This window comes from Prunus mume, linkage group LG3, assembly GCF_029339155.1.
Source record: "Prunus mume cultivar Tortuosa linkage group LG3, ASM2933915v1, whole genome shotgun sequence".
NCBI lineage: Eukaryota > Viridiplantae > Streptophyta > Magnoliopsida > Rosales > Rosaceae > Prunus > Prunus mume.
The window spans coordinates 16,841,759-16,863,739 of record NC_142700.1 but is presented as its reverse complement, the minus strand read 5'-3'; the positions used below and the strand labels follow the sequence as shown (position 1 = coordinate 16,863,739).

At 35.8% G+C, this 21,981-nt stretch overlaps 3 protein-coding genes across 4 annotated transcripts; 1 reads left to right on the top strand and 2 right to left on the bottom strand.

Moving 5' to 3' along the window:
• Nucleotides 1-9,010: 9,010 nt before the first annotated feature.
• Nucleotides 9,011-9,875, bottom strand: GRP5 (glycine-rich protein 5). The gene is given in 2 exon segments (XM_008228645.3): nucleotides 9,011-9,488; nucleotides 9,491-9,875. Coding segments are annotated over 2 exon segments (471 nt in total). The 5' UTR covers nucleotides 9,789-9,875; the 3' UTR covers nucleotides 9,011-9,315.
• A 2,614-nt stretch (nucleotides 9,876-12,489) lies between these two features.
• Nucleotides 12,490-13,221, top strand: LOC103326429 (uncharacterized). Its single transcript, XM_008228646.3, has 2 exons — nucleotides 12,490-12,850; nucleotides 12,937-13,221. Exons 1-2 carry the CDS (start codon nucleotides 12,600-12,602, stop codon nucleotides 13,052-13,054), a joined length of 369 nt encoding a protein of 122 aa, XP_008226868.2. The 5' UTR covers nucleotides 12,490-12,599; the 3' UTR covers nucleotides 13,055-13,221.
• Nucleotides 13,222-13,392: 171 nt separating this feature from the next.
• Nucleotides 13,393-19,255, bottom strand: LOC103326430 (Rab3 GTPase-activating protein catalytic subunit). 2 transcript variants are annotated; one of them, XM_089048201.1, is made up of 14 exons: nucleotides 19,032-19,255; nucleotides 18,757-18,833; nucleotides 18,156-18,353; nucleotides 17,503-17,597; nucleotides 16,966-17,156; nucleotides 16,666-16,844; nucleotides 15,886-16,227; nucleotides 15,732-15,796; nucleotides 15,527-15,575; nucleotides 15,289-15,439; nucleotides 14,583-14,667; nucleotides 14,416-14,485; nucleotides 14,165-14,305; nucleotides 13,393-13,909 (listed from the first exon to the last, which is right to left on the bottom strand). In XM_089048201.1, exons 1-14 carry the CDS (start codon nucleotides 19,126-19,128, stop codon nucleotides 13,550-13,552), a joined length of 2,100 nt encoding a protein of 699 aa, XP_088904327.1. In that variant the 5' UTR covers nucleotides 19,129-19,255; the 3' UTR covers nucleotides 13,393-13,549. The 2 variants fall into 2 exon arrangements, with proteins under 2 accessions (XP_088904327.1, XP_088904328.1); XM_089048202.1 differs by lacking the exons at nucleotides 18,757-18,833; nucleotides 19,032-19,255 and having other exon boundaries at nucleotides 17,503-17,590; nucleotides 18,156-18,294.
• Nucleotides 19,256-21,981: the final 2,726 nt, after the last annotated feature.

Here is a 21,981-nt window from a genome sequence, read left to right as displayed (position 1 = left end):
ATCCCTAATAGATTAGCAAAGAGAATTTTCTTGAATTAATAATTAAATGGTATTTTAGGAATAATGATGGGTGGAAAGATAGGATTTTATTTTTTTCAAATTTACATGGTGGATGGGAAGATAAAGTGAGTGAGGAAATAGTACAGGGTGGGTGGAAATAACAGCACTCTTTCCACCCCCTTGTCCTATTTCTCCACCCACCTTATTTTCTCACCTACCCTATAAACTTGAATAAACACAAACCTATCTTTTCACCCACCATTATTCCTAAAATACCCTTTAATTGTATTTCCATATTTGCTATTACAATAAAAAAAAAAATCTATTAAAAAAATTCTTCAATTAGCCTATCCCCACCTTAATCACAGTCCCCCACCCCAACCTTCTCCTCTGGCGAAAACCCAATAGTCAACAACACCATGACCTTACAAACATTTAACTCTCCTTCAACCAAAGAAAAACTCTCCTTCTCCTGCCAATGAAAAAAAAACACTCACCTTCTTATCACCCACCAAAAAAAAAAAAAAATTCACATTGATTACTCTATTTGTTCCTGAAAATAAAAATACATTTGCTTTATTTTATTTTTAATTTCAAAGACTGCAATAGAGGTGTTATTTGAGTTTGAAATTAAAAGGAAAGAAATAGACAAAGGAAGAAAAGGAAATGGCCATGTGTTTTTGTCAGTTTTAGAGTTGCCCAAAAGCTCAAAGTCGATGTAATTATGGGACTACTTAAGCTTTAGAGTTAGAGAAGAAAGAAAAACAATTGGATTATGTGTGACTGAAAATAAAATTGGGGTTATGAGTTTGCAAGTTTAGGTTTTCTTCTGGTTCCTAATTTTGAAGAACGTATGGAGAGAAAGATGTTGATTTCGTTTTGTTTGGTGGGTTGGGTATGAAGATGGGTGTGGATTTTGAACAAAAAATAAAAATAAAAATAAAATATGGGTGTGGGTGCATGTGAGATAGATTGAGAGAGTTGTCCTCATAATTCATTTTACAAAGAAGTAAATTTATCTTTACCAAATCAAAGAGTTGTCCTCATAGAACATGTGGGTGGAAATAGTAGCATTCTTAATTTAATTTGGGACTTATATAAAAACTGCCTAAACCAAATCAAATAACGTATATTGTTTTATTGAGAGAAAGGCGAAGGTTGGTCTGTCACAATAATCAAAGTGAATACAAATAATCACATGGAGTTAATACAAATCATCACAGAGTTCATACAAATACATAAGCACAATAACTAGAAGGGATTAATTCAAATATGGAGAAGTCCACTAGCAACAACAATTATAAAAAGTGTACATTTATTCATAGCCATACAAGCCCTAAGAAATTCAGACAAAAAAGTTACAAGCTTGGAAAAAGCCAGACATATACCCACTAGCGGAACTAAGGGGGGTGTATTCAATTAAGATTTTAAAAGAGTTTAAAAGAGTTTAAAAGTTTGGGTGTATTCAATTTAGATTTTAAAAGAGTTTGTAAAAATTTGGGTGTATTCAATTCAGATTTCAATTGATATTAAAAAAAATACGTAGAAATCTAGGTGTATTCAATTATGACTTTTTAAAAGTCAAATAAAATTTAGGTGTATTCAAAAAGTAATTTATTTTGAAGGAATTAATAAGTTGTCCGATTTCGTTAGAAATTAAAGTGGTAAGTATAAATACAAAGGCCCTAACAAATCTTATGTCAACCCTAAAAACTTTGAAGGTGCTCTACGCTTTCCAATCCTCGAACGTGTGTGCTTGTCAAGTGAAGGTAAAAAATCTCCTCTTTTCACGTTTTCATATATGGATGGATCATATAACATAGCATATATGAACAAATCTCCTCTTTCATATATGAACAGTAGCATATTCTATAGTCATCGAACAGTAGCATATATATCATATAAAGTGTGTGCTTGTCAAGGGCTGTTATTATTATTATTATTGGTTGCTGTTATTATTATTATTTTTTTAGTTGCTGTTATTTTTTTTGTTTTTTTTGTTTTTTGGGAGTTTCACTAAAACACCCAAAATGGGGGTTGAAATTATAAAAAAACCCAAGCACTATTGAAACATATAAACACACTCAAAACCCATCATTACACATACTCAAAACTCATTTATAAACACACCCAAAAAGTTGACGTTGGGGTTGATTTTGGATATGTTTCTATGTTTAAATAGTGCTCGGATTTTTTTATAAATACATGTCTAGGATTGGGTTTATTTATAAATTTGTATTGTTTTTTTTGTTTCTATGCATCATATCATATATAGATGATAGCCTTCTTCATCGTTATATAGTCATCTCTTTTTTTTTTTTTTTGGGTACAATATCTAGTCCATGCCAAAACAGAAAGGAAAAAATAATCTTCATATATAATATTTTTTCTTATGAACTAATTAAAGATTGCATGTATTATCTAGTAACATTATAAATGGGATATTCACAACAAGGAAAAGGAAAAACACCTTATAACCCATGGACATCGAAAGAAAGCAATATGCTGTTAGAACTAATGGTTGATGCTGCCAACCGTGGATGGCTTGATTCTAATGGTTTGCTAAGCAAGCAAATAGTAGAAAGCAAGATACTTCCTGTTCTTAATGCAAAACTTGGATGCCAAAAAACTTATCATCAATATCAAAGTTGTCCGAAGTGGTTTAAGACAAGATATCACAATTTTACTCAGCTTATGCGTCATAGTTCTGGATTTGGGTGGGACTCCGTCTCAAAGAAATTCACAACTATTGAAGAAGTATGGCAAGATTACTTTAAGGTAAGATTTCAATTTTGTTAAATATTACTTTAGGTTGGCATGTATTTGGCATGTGTTATATAAGGCTGCCATGCTCTGCAGAGATATTTAACAGAGCCTCAGCTGCCGCTTTACTCTCATATGGCTCATAACCAAATTAATCAGAGAGTGATTTGCGGCTCTTATAAGAGGTTACAACAGCTGTTTCTCAATAATCTTGTTGACCAAATGAAGCCCCTAAGTGGCGCTCTTCCTCTTCACTCTTCCAAGTTAATAAACTCTATAATCTGCCACAATATTGCTGATGCAAATTTCGACAAGCGCCTCCTCATCTTTCTCATCGTAGCAATTTAACGCTAGGTCCTGGAACCTGTGGACAAAGTCCACGGGATCCTCACCATGTTTTTGGCAAGTGTTGTTGAGTTGAGTGGTCGTAACTCTTTCTTTATACTGGAAATACTTCTTACATAACCTGCTTGCCAAATCCTCCCAATAGCGAACAGAGTCTGCGCCAATGTCGTATACCATGTGTAAGCACGATCGGTAAGGCTCTTCGAAAATTCTCTAAGTCGGAGATTATAATCACCAGCATGTGGTCCCAAAGCATCGATGAAGCGGTTGACATGCTCCTTCAGGCTCCCTTTCCTTCCATCGAAAAGGACAAAGCTTGGTGCTTCATAGTCATTGGGGTATGGCTGTTGGAGTAGGTTTGATGGATATGGTGGCTGAAGGACATACTTCCAATCCTCCTGGCTTCGGCTTAGTTTATTCTCTAGCATGACAATGACATCTTCGTGAGTGACAAAAGATGGTCCCCTTTATTCAGAACCCTTTCCGGCAGCAGCAGATTCCTCTTGGGGTGGTCTTTCGTTTTCTTCGCTTGGCTTGGAGACTAAACTTTTTAGCTCTTTGATTGTGTCCACCATCTCCCTCTGGGTTTCCCCCATAACATGGTTGGCTGTAACAAGGTCTGTGAGGGTGAAAGCTCCCTCATTTGCATGTTCTTCTTTTCTATGTGAGGTATTTTGCCTTGACTCCGAGTCATCGTGGTCCAGCTCATCTTGGGAAGTCATGTTGTTGCTTCTGGTCTTCTTCCTTGGAGGCATTAGTGAAAATGGCAGCCTGGTCCCCAGCAGATTCGCCAATTTATTTAGGGGTCTTTTTGTTCCAGCAGACTTACGAATGGGATTGGGCTGCCGTAAGAAGGAAACGAACAAAAATTCCCCAAGTGCCTGAGTTCAAGAACCAAGCTCCCAAAAGAGTTTTTGAAGAGTCTAATGAAACTTTAGAAAAACTCTTTCAGGTCATCTTCACTAATAGCCAAAAGACACAACAAATCGATAAATGACTTGGCTTGAGGAGCTTGTGGCATGGGAGCTAAGCTTTCACAAGTTTAGCAATTTGAGAGAGAGAAAAGCATGAGTTTCTTACATATGATATAAATTTAAACTGGGGCAGAGGAAAATTATGAAGATTTTTATCTGAGGAAAAGAGGAAAATAACGGAGGAAGAGGATTGGGTGGCTTGAGTAAATTCCAGGTTGCTTGACAAAGCTTGGTCAGGCTCTGGATGATGGCTTTGCTGGGTAGAGGAAGCTCCCTTTTATAGGCACAAAGAACCCTAATTTTATCTAGCCTTCTTCTTCCCTTTTTCTTTGCCCCTTCCCATTCAATCCTATTTGGTGAATTTTCCTATCCAAGGCGTATGAGTAAAGAGCCCTTTGTGGTTCCAAGGGTTTGATGCAGTTGGACCTCCCCGGTGAGGTGCTACTTGCTTTCCTTCTTGGTTTTCCAAATTAAGCTTGTAATGGAAAAGAAAATGGGTAGAGCTTTTTGTCCGATGGGTATTCTTCCTACCTTCATAGATTTCCTTCGGTCTCTGTCATTGCTCCTTTGTTGACAGTCCTTGGAGTTCTAACAGGGGTGGAACTTGGTGCTAGATTTTTATAAGTTGTTGGGCTGAGCTTGTATGCACGGTATTCGGTTATTGTCCTATTATTTTCAGCGTTTGATAGGTTTTCGTCAAGCTATTGGAAATGGCTTTATTAATTTTGGGCATTCTATTGATGTGGGCTGGTCTAAGTGTTATGGCAGGCTACTAGGTGTCCTCCTAAGGCATTGGACTATTTTTTCCTTTTTCTCTCATGCTAACCCATGTATTTGGGCTCTAGGAACGAGCCCTCAATGGGCCCCGCAATCGCTTGTTCCCATCCATACCACAACCTTCTCAGCAAGCCCCAAGTAATTTTGTGGCTTGGGCCCACTTAGGCTTGTAGCGTAGTTGGATGCGACATAACAATTTTCCGTTTGGCGTGGGATGTTGCTTGGCATGTTTTTTAATTATGATGCTTGACGGGATAATTAGCACAGATTTGTAGATCTAACGCGTTTTACAATCTTAATCTCGATTCCTAGCACGATAGATTATTTATTTGGCATGACATGCGAAGTGTGATTCGTGCATGGTGAATCTTTGCGTGCTCTAAATTGGGCCTTTTTCTGAATAATGCGTCATTTTGGGCCAGGAATTTATTTGGGCCCATCCGTGGATTTTTTGGGCCTCAACAATTGTCTACATTGAAAAATAATTTGCTGACAATATCGATTCATAAACACTAACAAAAGATTTCAATTCTCTCAAGGATCATAGGGGACAACTTCAATATGTAAAATTTCAATCTGTTGAACATATTTTCATTTGTGATATTGTGTGTTTTTTAGTGCATTTCACATATATTTATTTTATGTAAAAGCTTATTGGAAATTAGTCAATGGAGCTATGAACTAGTGTGGTTTATATGCTTTAATATATATTTTATTTCTAGAAAAATTATCATTAGATGTAAGCCAATAACTTTACTACCCCACCCGTTGAAAAATTCATGGTTTTTTTCCTTGCATATACCTTAGTACACCAAACTACAACTTTTTAACTCTCACATGTAAAAAATAAAGTAGATACTACAAACACGCAACAAACTCAAATAAGTTGATCCACGTGATACAACTCAAAAAACTACAACACGAAACAAGAAAATAATAGCCATTTTGCCTCCACATCATCATTTAGACAGCCAAGCAGCCACCAAACTCAACCAAAACTGAAGTGTTGCATAGGATGGGTGAGCATAAATGGAGGGGATGAGGTCTAGGAGGTAAGGAGGAGAGAGAAAGGAGAGGAGGAAAAGGATGTAGGTGACAAGGATAGTAGCTAATTACATGAAACAGGGATAATAGCTAATTACAATATGTCATGTGTGATAACTTTTTCACGTGACAGGATGTGATTGGCTGAGGATAGTAAAACAATGTTATCCCTGTTTCATACAAGATTTTCTGCTAAAGGAGGCAGAGACTAAAACTTTTATGTGTATATATAGTATATTATTTGTTTACACTTAATATCTTATTTGGTTATAATGGATAATGCTTCCTTCCTTGCCTACTGATGTGGCTTACCCACAATATGACACGTATCTCTCTGGTTAAGAATAATTAAAGTAAAATAAATACACTTTTGAGAATAAATAAAAAAGGACAAATGTTAGTTTGGTGTTGAGCCACATTAGTAGGTAAGGAGGAGTTCCTCCATATGGGCAAGGAGGGAAGCATTATCCTTTATTAATATGTTGGATCCAGAAGTTGATATCAGTCATTTAACATTAATAATAAAAAAATTTAAATCTAACTATCACGTCATTTCTTCCTCAAAATTTCTCCATTTTCAATTATAAGAAGTTTGTGTTTTTCATTGGAGATTATTAGGAAGTAACTATTAAGAAAGATTAAAAGTGCTGCTATTCCACCCCATATTTCCCCACCCACTATATAAATTTGAAACAACACAATTCTATCTTTTCACCCACCATTATTCATAAAATACCATTTAATTATTAATTCAAGCAAATTCTCTTTGCTAATCATCAGTAGTTGAGATATGGAGATGATCAAGTTGTGTTTGACAGACTGGATAAATGTTTTAGTCTAATATTTTAATTTTATGACTCTTTTAGTTTTTATTGAATTACTAATTTATCCTAATATAAAATGACCAAAAATGATATATTGAATTATGAAACAAATATAATTTTAATAAGTACACCCTACTCACCATATTCAACCTTAATCAAATGTAGAGAAGTTTTTGTATTGCTTGGTGCCCACGGCGAACAATGCATCAAGCACTTGCGAAGACGCAGGGAAAGTTCACAGCATACAAGCAACAGTGTAGGCATTTTCATTAAAGCACTTGTTAATTTTGTTTCCTTTTCTAGCTTGAACAAGAAGGGCATCAATTAAACACTTATCCATTGCAAGTGACCAAACAACGTTCCTTCCTTTGTACTTCAAATCCCTTCTATGAAGGTCATAATTATCCATTACCCATAAAAAAGAAATGACCCATAAAACTTTCATAAGATGATTGAACATATTTGGAGGGCGACAAGTTCAATCCAAAAATAAGAAATAAATAAAAAAATAATAATAAGAATTTACAAGAATCAAGCTTTGAATTGAAGGAGCTAGCAAATCTACTCCCACAACAACTTACAAAATTAAAGATTTTAATGCAAACCCAAAATCTGAAAAGATGGCACAAATTCATGTAAAAAGAGAAACCTTGTTTAGGATTGGTATTAAGGTATGTGATAGAGTGTGTAAGGGTGTACCATGAGCATTTTTTGTGGTTAAATATGGTGTACTTATTTAATTTTATATTTTGATTAAAATATTAGGGTATACTTAGATCATAAGGTGTACTTAGTTAATTTTAGAATTCGTTTAGCAACACTCAAAGAGAAAAGTGAAAGGAATATAAACAACACCTTGCAAACCCAAAAAAACAAAAAAGGAAAATAATTGAACTGCTAAACATGAAATAAAATCAAACAATGGACAGACAAATGAAGCACATATATAGAACCACTGGGTAAACATATCCAAATCTTTCAAAATATATTTCTCAACATTTCCATAGTCAAACTAAACAGTTAGAACTTTTCTTGCAATACAAACCTAAGCAGTTAGAATGAATCTCAAAGGGCTGAAATGAAAAATAAAAATAAAATAGTATAGTTTAGAAAATCTAGAGCAGTAATAATCAAAACTTAGTTTCCATCAGGAACATGTTGATCAACAAGTACATAACAAGAAAATTTGGTTCATTGAGGAGGCTATAGCCTACTTTCTGCTTCAGGCTAAACAAATTAAGACTTTAAAAAACCAAGTTATCAAAAGAAGCCTACTTTGAGGTGCCTTTTTTTTTTTTTTACTTTGAAACCCCCCCACCCCAACACCAAAAACCCAAAAAGATAAGAAAAAGTAAGAAAGCCTTCTTCTTCAGCCTAAACAAACTAAAACTTTAAAAGACCAAGTTCAATCATCATCAAATGCTAATGTTTCTCTAGTTATGACAATAGAATAGGTGAGTTACGTGAGTTGAGGTTTTTTCCTTAAGTCCTTAAAGAGACAAAGAGGTAAATTTGTCTTTAAAATTTTGAAGATCATGTGAGTACAGAAATAGAACAGGACTGGAAATAACAGCACTCTTTATTAAAGAGACAACAGTTGCATATCTTCAAATTAAAATGCAAAAGTCACAACATTTTATTTTTTTTATTTGAACCATCACAACCTGATTCATGCTTGCATAGCGGCTGCCCAACAGATCAAACATCATTTCACATTCAAATGATAAAAACATTAAAAATTTATAACAGAGGAATTGATCAACCAGCCACTTACTCTTTGAATTACACTCTGTATGTATGTCCTTTGGATTAAAGTCTGTGATCTTAATTCGTACAAATAATATATATACCCTTTCTCCAATCACACTTGTATTGTCATTTTAGTTAAAATTTTATATTTTTTCCAAGCAGACTTGACTTCGAACCAAAAATGAGAGTAGCCTAGTAAAAGTCATTCTTATTACGTACCGAGAGGGTAAAAGTTTGATTCAAAAGTATAGTTAAATGGGCACTAAATTCATCGTGGTTGAGAGAGAGCTTAGCCATAGATATCCACTACAATAAATAGGATACTGTTTCTCTCATTTTAGCGGATCACGTTTGACATATGTGAAAAAATAATTTATTCAAAATATAAAGAGAAAAACTTCTACACGCATTTCATATTACCACCGACACAAATGTATAAGTTTCTATTTACTTAGACAAGGCGGGAAGTATTTTCTCAAGAAATATGAGCAATTGTCACCAGTCAGATCCAAAGTATGAAGCCCTTAGGAACTATTTGCAGTAACTAAAAGCATGTTAAATTAATTAAGGTGGCAAGATAATATAGTAGAGCGAGCATGCATGGACATATTAAAGCACATTCGGCTAACATTCATTTGAAGATCAGCTTTGTGTCTTCAATCACTGTTCGACGCAAGAATTAAACAAATTAATTCAGGATGAAAACAAACGACAACAAACACTCCCTAACATAAACTCATAAAGAGCTTAAGCTTACAGAGGGAGACAATACTACTTAATTAATTACTTAAGATGAATGGTTGTTTTGGAAGTGCATGTAGCTTCATGCATGCACGTCTTCAAGGGAATCCACCTCCAAGCCCGCCACCAGCGCCTGCTCCACCACCGAAACCTCCGCCTGCTCCACCCCCAAGTCCTCCACCACCACCACCTCCGAACCCTCCTCCACCACCAGCACCACCGCCAGCCCCAAACCCTCCACCAGCTCCCCCGCCAAAACCTGATCCACCCCAAGTCCTCCACCGCCACCACCACCAAAGCCTCCACCGCCGCCTCCTCCAAGTCCGCCACCAGCTCCAGCTCCAGCACCACCACCAAAACCAGCTCCTCCTCCAGCACCAGCACCGCCGCCTAACCCTCCACCGCCTCCAAGACCACCACCACCTCCACCCCCTAGCCCGCCACCGCCGTGGTGAAAGAAGTTTTTCTGATCCTCAAAGGAAGCCTTCTCACTGCCAAGCTTCCTTGCACCAGTGGTGAAAACGAAAGCACCAAAGAGCACAAGAAGAAGAAGCCTAGAAGAAGAAGTCATCTCTTATAGTTGGATAGAGATGGAAGTACTGAACTATAGATGAAAGCTTAGTTTGTGAAGCGGGGGATAGAGAGAGGGGAGTATATATAGACATGGACGTGAAGGGCTAAGATGGGGAGATGGTAGAATTGGCCTTAAATTTTGCTCATCTTCTCATCTGCAAAACCGTGTTGGGAGAGTTAATGCGAACACCAACTGCCTTTGAAAAAAGAAGCTCTCTGCCTCAACTATTTTCAACATGCATGCCCCACCCCTGACCAATCCTAGTGGATATCCTCACTTTAGCTCTTCTTATTATCACTTCCATTCCATTCCATTAATTTCCAGCTTCATTTTCAGCGGAACTTCTTTTCAATTTTCATGAGCTTTCAGCTGCCACATCTGGATCTGGATCTCTCTCTCTCTCTCTCTCTCTCTCATGGGTTTCTGATGATGACCACATGTGTCTCATTTCAGTACCAAATTTGGTGCCCCTTAATATCATTCCCGAAATTATTTGACCTAGATATACCAAGAACATTTATTGGGTGAATTTCAACAACAACAAAAATTTTCTCATGGACTAATGTATATGTAGTATCAAAGTTGAAAAAATATGTTAAAACTTCACCGAAAAAATTATATGTTATTACACTGAACACTTTCACCTCCACCCATGCAGGTAGAGGGTCAAAACTCCTAGACATCCAATAAATATTTGTGTAAACCCCCTTCCACTTATCGTGGGTTAAAAAATATACTTTTTCAATATTTGTTTTGGCCAATTCTTCTGGGCACATTCGATTTGTCATTCTCCACTCTAAATAATATTTTATCATTTTAAAGCAGGTATATAATAAATGCCTGACAAGTTAGAAGACAGCATTGCCCTTCATTTTCACACCTTCAATTTCAACGCCCCCCAGATCAGAAAGATCGATAATGATTTGAAATTATAAAACATTAAAGAAACTGTCAGAAAATGAATTAATATTCTTATTTACTTGAGCAAATTTGTGTGGAACATAAGAAATAGGTGTCCCATAAGCCACATATCCTCCCATTCGCTCAAGAAGCGCCCCTCATGAATCACCTCAAGAGTCACGTAAATATATATAAGATTAAAATTGTATTTTTCTGTAAAATAAACATCAACAACAAAATATTTTATTGGGTTTCAGAATTTATTTGTTTTAAATAAATTCATCGCAACCATAGCCTTGCTGAAAAATTGGGTCATGATGAAGAAAAGAAATTTTTTTACGTTTCGAGCACACCAACTGATTAGTGTACCGAAACATACAAAAATTACTCCATGATGAATTCATTGAATTGGGAATATGGATTATGGCTGTAATTGGAGGATTGAATATGGATATCTTGCAGATCTATGGATTCACTAAAGATCACGGCATACCTTAAACGAACAAAGAAAATTACAATAAATTTAGGCGGTTGTACGTAAAAAGAGAATATGCATCTAATATTTACCTTAACCTTTGGGTCCATGTTCAGAATCAGAACAGAGGGGATAGCGTGCTATCTAGCTACTCAGCCCACAAAAATAAATGTATTTTTTTAATTTGCATTATTGTCTGTAAAATTAAAGGCAGGGATAAATAATTAGAAAAAGGCTACTAATAATTGAATAAATTGGTGGTAATCATCTCAATCCTATTAGCGTATATAGGCTTACATTATGCATGCTAGGTCCTATCAAGTTCAAATAATGCTTGACAAACCTAAGCTAATTTAGAGTTTTTTTTTTTTAGTATAAGCAATAATTTAAACGACAGGATAGGGTAGAGGGTTTCTTACTTACACACAACTAAGATGCTATGAGAGTTCGAACCTGAGACCTCTAGTATGCAAGTCAAAGTCATTTTCTACTAGATTAGACCCCGTTGGCGCTAATTAGAGTTGTTTTGAAGACAATCAAACTATAAAAGTTAGAAAGCCAACCAAGCCAATAGGCCTTTGCACAGATATGCAAGGTTGTTAAGCAAAGTTTCCATATAAATGAAAAAGGGGGAAAAGTAAAAGAGAATGCTATGTTAGCTTGATTTATTGTAGAGTTTCAACAATTAATATTTTTAAAGTTGATAATTGAGAAACTTATTTGGTTCCGGGGACTGGATTGGCTCATTTGGTTGGTAACATAAATATAGATCAAGAATTCACCAACAAGGATGAGCCCATTGACAAAAACCCACAAAAAAATTATTACCAGTTGTAAAATTAAACCAAACCACTATTTGTAGTGTGGTGAGTAATTTGAACTATTTGTAGTGGTTACTCTTTGGTTTTAGCCTTTTTTATTTTCGGTTAGAGATAGAGACGAAATATATGGTAGAAAACTGAAAATTAAAAAGGAAACGATTACGAAGCAGACCCGTAAATATCTTCAAGCCACCTTCATATATCAAACAAAGAGGCATTTAAAAAATAACTGTCTTTCCATCTTGTTAATTTTACAAAAAGGTATTTAATTATCTTTTAACAAAAATTAAAGAATAGGTGGCCATAGAATTACTCTTAATTAATAGAAAGAGGTACAATTTCGCTGGGCAGAAGTTTGGGCTACATACATTTAACCAGGCCTTCCATTGGGCTAAATAGGAGATTTACAAATGTATAGCCCAAGAGCTTAAGCTGGTGCATCCAGAGTCCACACATCTGGCGCATGAAAAACCACTCTCCTTGAAAGGAGGTGAAGATAATTAATCAAAAACTTTATCCAAATTCCATCCTCCCATTAGGCAAAAGAAGTAAGAACAACAAAAAAGTTGCGAAGATAAACCAGCGTTTCTGCAAAGCACTTGTGATTTCAGAATGAGGTGCATCCAACTTCACCCTGCTGCATTGCTTCCCATGCAAACACAGCTCAAGCACAGACAGCAGCTGCTGGGGAGTAGTTGTAAAGTGCTTTTGATTTCCACCATTGAAGCTACTAATTATAAACTTGCTGCACAGAGGCAGCAGCACTTTCCTTCTCTGAGGACCAAGGCCATGCACAATGATATTGCTCTTGCTGTCACTTCCCCTGCCAAGTCTGGAGACATTTCAGTCCTCCTTCAAACTGGGTATTTCTTTTTTCTAATCACCTAAATTTTCTTCTTCTTCTTTTTTTTTGTTGTTGTTGGAATTATTTGTTTGTTTTATGTTGCAGTGGGGTACTTTTTGCTGCTTACTTGTTCTCAAATTTCGTTGTGCCAATTCTCATTACGAAATATTTCGGATTCGATAAGGTGGGTGAAGAAGATGAAGATGACCTATTTAAGATGTGAAAAGGGGTTTCATGAGCACTGAGTCTGGAAACAAGATGAACATGTTAGAAGAAAAGAGGTTCTTACTTTTAAAGTTAGTTTTGAGGTGGAATGGAAAGTGTGACAGTTTACAAATGTGATTCTTGATGAGCTAATTTAAAACGGTAAATGGGATCCCTTTTTATGTTGTTCTTGGTTCCAGTTTTGACACCCAAAATTTGTAAGTTTAATCTTAATACTAATCTTGGCCAAAGACCTGGTGATTTTAAAGCATAGAACGTGATGTTTGGACATGTTGACCAAAAGTCTTTTTTTTTTTTTTTTTTCATTCCAGGTGTAATTAGACAATAAACCCATCCTTTATAATTCAAGGCAATAAGTTCATTTAAATTGTGGCTAATGGTAACCCCCCATTAGCTCGTTTTGCTCAAAACAATTTACAATTACCAGCAAAATCAAGCCTGTTTTTAACCAAAAAATAAGGGCAAGAAAGGAAAAAGAAAAAAGAAGTTACGACTAAACAACCGTCCAATCATTTTCGTCTGTAATCGAAGGTTTTTCAGCAGGGGATGTATTTTCAGGCTTTGGAGGTGTTTCAACAGGGGAGGCATTTTCAGGCTTAGGAGGCTTTTTTGAAAATAGTGATGACTTGTTGTCAAAGAAACTTGAAAATGGTTGGCTACTAGGGCTCGTTGAGTTCTTCTGATCCTTTGAAGCTGATTTTTTTAACTGTCTATCTTTGCCACCGAAGTTGAGGACAAGCCTCTTAAAACGCCGTTTTGGTTCACCGGAAGGGGTCGTTGATTCTTCTGGTTGCTTCATCATTTTTAGGACTTCCTCTGGATTCTGGAACATAGTCTCCACTGTTTCATATACCTGTACCAAAGAATTGACAAAGATTTTCAGCAGATTATCAGTTTGGTAGTTTATATCCCTAATTTATGTACAGTCTCCATGTCCCAGCCGTGAACCCAAATCCGACCCTTCTAGCTGCTTGTAAAACAAAAAGTTTGTCAAAGTTTACTTTAAATGGCCTGCAAAGGCTTTATCATCCTAGTCCAATTGACTTACATTATAACTATCAACCTTGGTCATATTATAACCTTAAGTTTAATCATGGATCCATCCTACCTGGCAAAGCTCATCAATCTTCTCAGTCCGGGTGCTGCTTTGACAAGTGGAAACCACATATTCCTTGCATTCATAGAACAGCTTCGAAAAATCACTACTACTGGACAGTTTAGCCTCAGCAATTACAAAGCCTAAACCAAGCTGAATATTGCAGAACCGGCATCATTAGCACAAGATCAGAGCACGGGCAAAGTACATGCTAAACAAATATTAAAAATAAGCAAACACAACAACATAGAAAATTAACTTACCAAAGAAACAAACAGCTGCTCAAAAAGCTCGGAAGGTGATATGTCATCAAAACCATCCAGGATACCTTCTCTACAGGATCAATGCACAATGCTACTCTTTTCAGACAGAAATTTTTACTAAAACCAAAAACGGATATAAGAAATTAGCATAAATTTTTGCAACTTACACTGCTAAATCCTCATCAAAGAGGGGTACTTGTTTAACTGCTGGAACTGGCTTGGATGTATCCCAAAACTCACGCCACAAATTGCCTAACATCAAAGCATAACCATAGGAAACTACATATGAGACTTAAATACACGTCAGCATTTGCAACTTCTGGATGCCTGTACGCATCATGAAGTTTGTTTTAATAAATAAATAAAATAGCTGGCTTCCCTTAGCTAAGCACCATATGACAAGACAAATGCTATACAATATTGCCATAGTTAAGACATCAACTATTTTATCCCAACGGTTGGCCTTAGAAAGATCAGAGAAAGAAAGAACACCCATTAGAAATTAAGACCAGAATGATCTTAAATATCAGAAGAGATAGGCTTATGACAGTCAGATTACCTGCCTGTTCATGGTTACTTACATGTTCACTAGATTAGGTTATCAAATAGATGCATGTATAAAAACGTCTAATACAATTGCCAGAGCACCTCAGGAACAAAGCACACTAATAGCACAGCATACATGCCCAAGCTCATTGTCGAATAATACATCTAATTTCTACTATCACATATTATATATTGCGACTATTATCTTATAAAGCAAACCAATTTTCAGTCTGTATTTGACATTCTCCTATAACTGTTAACCTTGGATATACAAACTGCCATTCGTCACAATTTAGACAAAAATTGAAAGACAGGATGTCGTGGCACCTTCTTTTTGCATTCGACTGCTTAGATATCCTCTTGTGGACAATGCATCACTACCATCAAAAGAGTCTCTATCCTCTGGTTCAGTCTCCGACCAGTCAGGAGGGGAGTGCCATCTCACAAAATCTTCCAAAATACAACCAGGATTTGCAGCCTGCATATCATAATCAGCAGAACTTAGTCAACTTGAACAGTCGACAAATAGAATTCATCTGTAAGATAAACTTTCATTAGTGGAAACCTTGAAAGCCTGCATGTCAGACAGGAGTTGAGAACATCCAGCACCAACGCTGCCCACAAAAGATAGGCAATTTGTCAGAGAATGTATGGAAAAATAAGAATAAAAAGTATGCAGGTTTGAGTGCGTAAGTATACGTATATATTCAGAGAACTTAGAAAATATATAAAAAATGCGAAAAGGACTAAGAATTAAGTCAAATAAAAACCTTCCTGTTCGAAGCACAAACTCCTCTGTTTCTTTGATAAGATCTTCAGTTAGCAAAGGTCCTTCCTACATGTAACAATGCACATATATGATATATCTCATTTACAGGACCAAGGTAAAATAGTTATCCTTTTAGGACAAGCTATTAAACATACCTGGGTCACAGGGCAGTACACAGGTTCCCCAGTTTCCAACATTGTCACATTACCAAATGGTCGATCAGCACCTAGTCGGAGGACAAGTTCCCCAGTGCTTAGTGTAGCATACAGCATAGGGCCTGCAGGATTGTCGTTGGAGATGGCAGATTCTTCTGCCTTTGGACTGGCTTCCGTTATTACAAAGTCTAATGTTTCAGTGGCAATAGCACGCCGCCTTTTCCTGGAAATACAACAGTTGATAACTTGCAGCCGCTGATACAAAAGACAGGAATTCAGATCTGGAATCTCATCTATGGGGATGCTAGGTACATGTTCTTCTTCAGACCAAAGTCTTCTCAGCTGCATGTGAAGTACATTCAAAACATACTTTGTCAACATAATTAATGATAACCAGCGTAGTATGCATTCAATTCAAGTGGAGCAAAGTAATAAACATAAAAGAACTCTAAAATTTTAAGAGGATGAGATATTTTCTGAGTACAACTGTCTTTGGAAGGATAATATTGCACTAAAATATGACATTAAAGTTGTCTATACCTGAAACTAAACCTAAAATTTACTTTTCCAGTTTAAGATAATAAGTTTCAACTCGAGATCACAAAAATATTCAAACCTAGACACAAACACTTATTCAAAGAAGGGTAACTTCCAGAAAATATATAATGTGCTACGGTTGTAAAACAAGCAGTTAGAAGTGTTGGAACATTTTCTCTTTTTTCTTTTCATTGCAAGCCATTGCCAAAAGCTCAAGTAACTCATATTTTATACAAAACTTACCTCTTCAACAACTCTGCACCAAAACAGTGTCATTTTCTTGAGGGTTCTGAAGCTCCCAGCAACTTCAGCTAGCTTAACAACCAGGCTTTCAGGAGGAGCACCGTGAATATCTCTTGGCAAAGATGCTGTTGTAATTGCCTCTGAACCAGAATCGATCTTCCGTCTTAGAAAATTTCCCTCTGCGAATATCTTGCAAATATTACAACGGAAGTGAAAGATCATAACAGGATAGTGAATAAAAATTTAGGAATAAGAAAACCAACACAGAGAGTAACTGTCATGAGGTCACCTAACGTATACCTGCATCAAACAGCGAGCGGATCAATGCTCGAACCTTCTCATTATTACCAAAATCCGATGGCCTTTCATCCTTTTCACGAAGCACTAAGGACCTCACTGCATAGAGACTCAGGCTTGCTCTCTCCCTGACAGGCGAGGAACTTCCTGATGTTGCCAAAAAATCTTTCAATGATTTTAACTTCTTTCCAGCCCTGGATAAAGGTTCCAAAATATTTAATGAAGAAAGTTAGGAAATCATGTACAAACTGAAAACTCATATTGATATGTAGAACCATTTTGAAAAACTTAGAACACATCTAGTGCCACATTAATTGCATTGCACTGCAATAGGCTTTCCAATAGAAAACACATTCGCTTCCAAAGATAACAATCCAAAACTATTGATATTCGTTTAACATATATACATATTCAAAATGTTCAAAGACTGCAATTGACCAATTGGACTCCAAAAGTCGGAAAGATTTCATAAGTTCATTGCAAGAGAAACAGAGAAAGAAGACCTATTAGGCAATGAATTTCCAGAATGCAAAGACTTACTCAACAGCTGTAGCCAATTGCCTCATAACAGACAATGGAGGAATCACAACGTTGTCTGCAACAAAGCTTTCAACTGAGGGAATCATCTCTGCCCCCTTGCAAATATCAAATCCCAATTTATCATCAAAGAAAACAATTAATTGAAGCAAAATAACAGATAAATCAGCAAAATTAGTTATTAATCACAAACTTCCAGGACGTTAGGCAGGGCATAAATTGGATAACCTCATGTTTGTTTTTCTGATTAATCTAAAAGCATAGCACAAGTCAAAGTGTTTGGCCACCATTACCGGTTACTTTTTTCTCATTCACAATCACAACTATATCTTCTAACTGAAAAGGAAAAGGCACAAAGAATGTGAATCACCATTTTTTTTTAACTGAGTATGTGACTAAATTTATTAATACGGACAGGAATAAACCCCTGATTTAAACTTCAGTTGTCTTCCTAAGACAAGAACAAGACCAGCCTGCGGACCCCAGGGAAAGGTTGAAACATTTACCTTTTCATTCATGAATATGATGTAATTCTTTGACCAAAAAAGAATACAATGTAATTATGTATTGAAGATCTAAACATAAAATGGAAAGCTTAGAAAACAAACCATTAAATGTGCATACACAGAAGTAAAAGATATAAAAAAGAAACTTACCTTTGCTTCAATATCATTTTTCATGTTCAGCAGGTACAAATTCTCATCATAGAACGGAACCGCCATGGTTGAATATTCGGCCTTCTCGTCTTCAACTCCTTTTTTTCCTTTTCCAATGTTCCTAAGTCTATCCTGCCATTCTTGCTTTGTCCCTATGTTTGGAGGTCTCCACCTCAAATGCTTTGATTCATTGGAACCCTGTATTATTTGATTTCCGAGAAATTGAAATGAAACAACTCAGCAAATTGTGAATAACCAGAATCTGAAATTGCAAGCATTCTGTTACCCAACATCTACGATCTGTTGGGTAAAAGACCAACCCAAAACGTTTAGTCAACTAAGCCTAACTTAACAATCTAGATTAATTGAAGTCATGCTAATTTCATTTTAAAACTACTAGGATTCATTTTTTTCCCTGCTTGGGAACCAAATAAAATGATCACTTCCTAAACCAAGCAACAAAAATCAAAATCGTGCAAAACTTGAACTGATTGATCCTGCATTTCCACCCAGAAGAAAACAAACAACCATTCAATCAAACCCCATTGAATTATATATATATATATAGACAATAAACAAATAAACAAACAAAGCTTACTACCTTTGACTCGCCCTCGTTACTTGGCGGTTCATCATCTGCTTGATTAATCAAATTCTTGGGCGATTGCTTATCAGAATCTTCACCGATTTAACATCAAGTTGTCAAAAAATCAACAACATTTATAATCATGAACAAGAAATTAAAATCCCGGAAAATAAAAATAGCATTAGGAAAAGTCAAATTGAAGTCTGGGGCAGTAAAAAAATGTAAACCGAAAATCAGGATTTAGTGAATGAGATTAAAAATTGAAGATATAAAAAAGAGAATTTCTGCACCTCGATCGGGCTTTAAGTCAGAGAAAACTCGCTCCGCTTTAGCCGCCGCAGAATGGAAGGCGGTCCTCGCTTTGGATACAAAGGAGGGCGACTCCATATCCTGCGCCGGGGTTGCGCACGTTAAGCTCTCAGTGAGATGACTGCGCCATAGCCCAAAATGGAGTCCATGTTTGCAGTTGTAGAGAGAGATTTGTTGGGGAGCACTTAGGCTGGGGACATGTCATTCAGTCGGACAGCTTTTAAATTTTTTTTTTTTTTTGGTAATTTATTTATAATTTTTCTATTTAAGGATATATGACCCAAAAGAGAAAAATAATGGATATTGATATTGGTATTACCGTCTGTTTTCTACGGGGTCAGTATTTTTTGTAGAGTACGTTAGCCAAAAAAACATAATAATATTAATACTCATTGATCTAACTATTTTTTTCTTGCATACTAAATTTTTTTCTCCCACTTAAAGATTATTAATTTTTCTCTATACAAGCTCTATAAGTGGAATATAAAACCTCAAGATCACCAACTAACTCTTTATTTAGTGATATTTCTCCCATTAATGTTTAGGATATGTCTCAAATTTAAATTCCATATTTGTATTGATAACATGAAATGACAGGACCCGACCCAAATTCCACTTTGGAATCCGAGCCGAACCCCATGCGTGTTCGACATCTGGCAGGTGCTGAGCATATTTGACCAAACTGCCATTCTAATTAAAACTAAAAGTTCTTTTTCTAGTTTGACTTCTGCCGAAAATTCGGCGGAGTTTCCCCTGTAAATTGCTCGTTTCCCAATAACTTTCCACCTGTAAATGTATCATTAACATTGAAAAACAATTCTCAATCGTTCAGCATGCATTAGACGAATAACCTTGAATAGCCTCAAGCTTCCATAAATCAAATAAAACATTCCACACACTGAATATGAAATCAACCTTTGGAATAACGAGAATAGTTAATCAATTTCCAATAAAACTCAACTGAACAAAATTTAAGACACTTGATTTTGTGGCTGCACCTAGTAGCTCTAGGTTGCCTACGTATCCTTTCAAAGGGATTAAGTCATACGTAGTTCTTCCACTTAATATATTTACACATAAATAGGCCACTCAAAGAATTTCCTCAAATCCATGAATCAATTTATAATTTACTTGCGTAAATCATATGTAAAAACAAACAAACTCATAAAACACTTTTAATTCGTCATTCAGAACTCACATAAAGCTCATGTACACAAATGAAGAACAAAATCATTCATTACTTGCCTCATAACATTAGAAAAATAGGTATTAAAACTTTTACTCAAAAATGTCAAGATAAAATCCTTAATTTTTGTTTAAACCTCTTAAAAATCCAAATATTCTACACCTAAGCGTACCCCCTTTTCATATCCCGTCAATTCCTTTGATATACCGTCAATTCCAACAGTTTCCCATCAATTCTAATAATATTCCGTCAATTCCATGAATTTTCAGTCAATTCCAATAATGTACCGTCAATTCCTTGTGTCACCTAATGTGACACATCCTCGTAGGCTTCGAAAACACAAAATCCACCCGAGCCGCAATCCTCGCAGGCCTCGAAGACACAATGTCAACAGAGCAGCAATCCTTACAGGACTCGAAAACACAAAGTTGACCGAGTCGCAATCCTCGCACCACACGGTTCAGGCGTCCCCGAAACTCGTAGGGCATTAACAAAAATAACGAAATTGTTTCAAGGAAACTGGGGGGGTACCCTAGGGTGGGTTTCAAAACCATATACCGAAACTTTTCATAAAATTCTCATACTCCGCAAATCCATATTTCAAATCTTTTCTCAACTTTCCAAAAATTAGTTCTTAACTACCTTTGAATTTATACTCCATACTGTTGAGAACTGGTGTCCATAATTTATCATTTTCAAACCACTGAGTATATATATGCATTAAATATGGATTGTTTGATTATGGATGGATTTTGAGTTATTATAATATTTTATGATATTCCCGGATGTTATTTTTTATATTTGAAAATCATGCATTATTGGAAGTGATGGGATCTTAGGAGTTATTGACTTATTTATTTATTTACATATTATTATTAATATTATGATTATTATAAAAGTATCTGACTAAGTGTTATTGGATGATTTAATGTTTATGAGTTACTATGTAATCGGATTTTGACGTGAATAATAAATTAGTTAAATATCTTAAGTACATGTCTATATTTAATATTTATACATATAGATACGCATATGATGGATCTAGAGAGGTTCCCCATTTTTTATTATAGGCTACAGAGAGTGAATAGAATCTTGCTCAAGTTCTTTCTCTAGATTTGCGAATGATGGACCTAAGCCCTCGAATCGTTGTGAACCTTGATTCCATGCTAGTCCAATTTGGTAAAAATTAATAGGAAGAAACTGAGCAATGGCAGAGGAATTCAAAGAGGTAGGGTTGTCATGTAATTTTACGAAGGTTAAGGGGTCGAAGAGCAATTCAGAAAGTATCAAGGCAGTTATGAAATTTCGAGGACGAAATTTTTATAGGGGGTAGATTGTAACAACCCGATCTTAAATTAATATTTAATTATTAATTTATTCAAGTAAAAGACAATTTTACCCCGGAAAAATTTTAGGGAGTTTCACTAAAACACCCAAAATGGGGGTTGAAATTATAAAAAAACCCAAGCACTATTTAAACATATAAACACACCCAAAACTCATCATTATACACACTCAAAACCCATGTATAAACACACCCAAAAAGTTGACTTTGGGGTTGATTTTGGGTGTGTTTCTATGTTTAAATAGTGCTTGGGTTTTTTTATAAATACATGTCTAGGATTGGGTTTATTTATAAATTTGTAAAAATTTTATTCGGTTAAAAGTTGAATTTTTGTTCGAGAATAAATTTGGGAATTTTAATTATATCGTTGTGTAGAGCACGTCGAGATGAGTCCGTAGAC

Excerpts from the sequence above, each read along its gene's own strand:
- LOC103326429 (XM_008228646.3), top strand. The coding sequence starts at position 12,600 with ATGAGGTGCATCCAACTTCACCCTGCTGCATTGCTTCCCATGCAAACA. Across the intron at positions 12,851-12,936 it reads TCAGTCCTCCTTCAAACTGG|TGGGGTACTTTTTGCTGCTT; the intron begins GTATTTCTTTTT and ends TTTATGTTGCAG.
- LOC103326430 (XM_089048201.1), bottom strand. The coding sequence starts at position 19,128 with ATGGAGTCGCCCTCCTTTGTATCCAAAGCGAGGACCGCCTTCCATTCT. Across the intron at positions 17,598-18,155 it reads AAAATGATATTGAAGCAAAG|GGGGCAGAGATGATTCCCTC; the intron begins GTAAGTTTCTTT and ends GATATTTGCAAG. Across the intron at positions 15,797-15,885 it reads TGTACTGCCCTGTGACCCAG|GAAGGACCTTTGCTAACTGA; the intron begins GTATGTTTAATA and ends TGTTACATGTAG.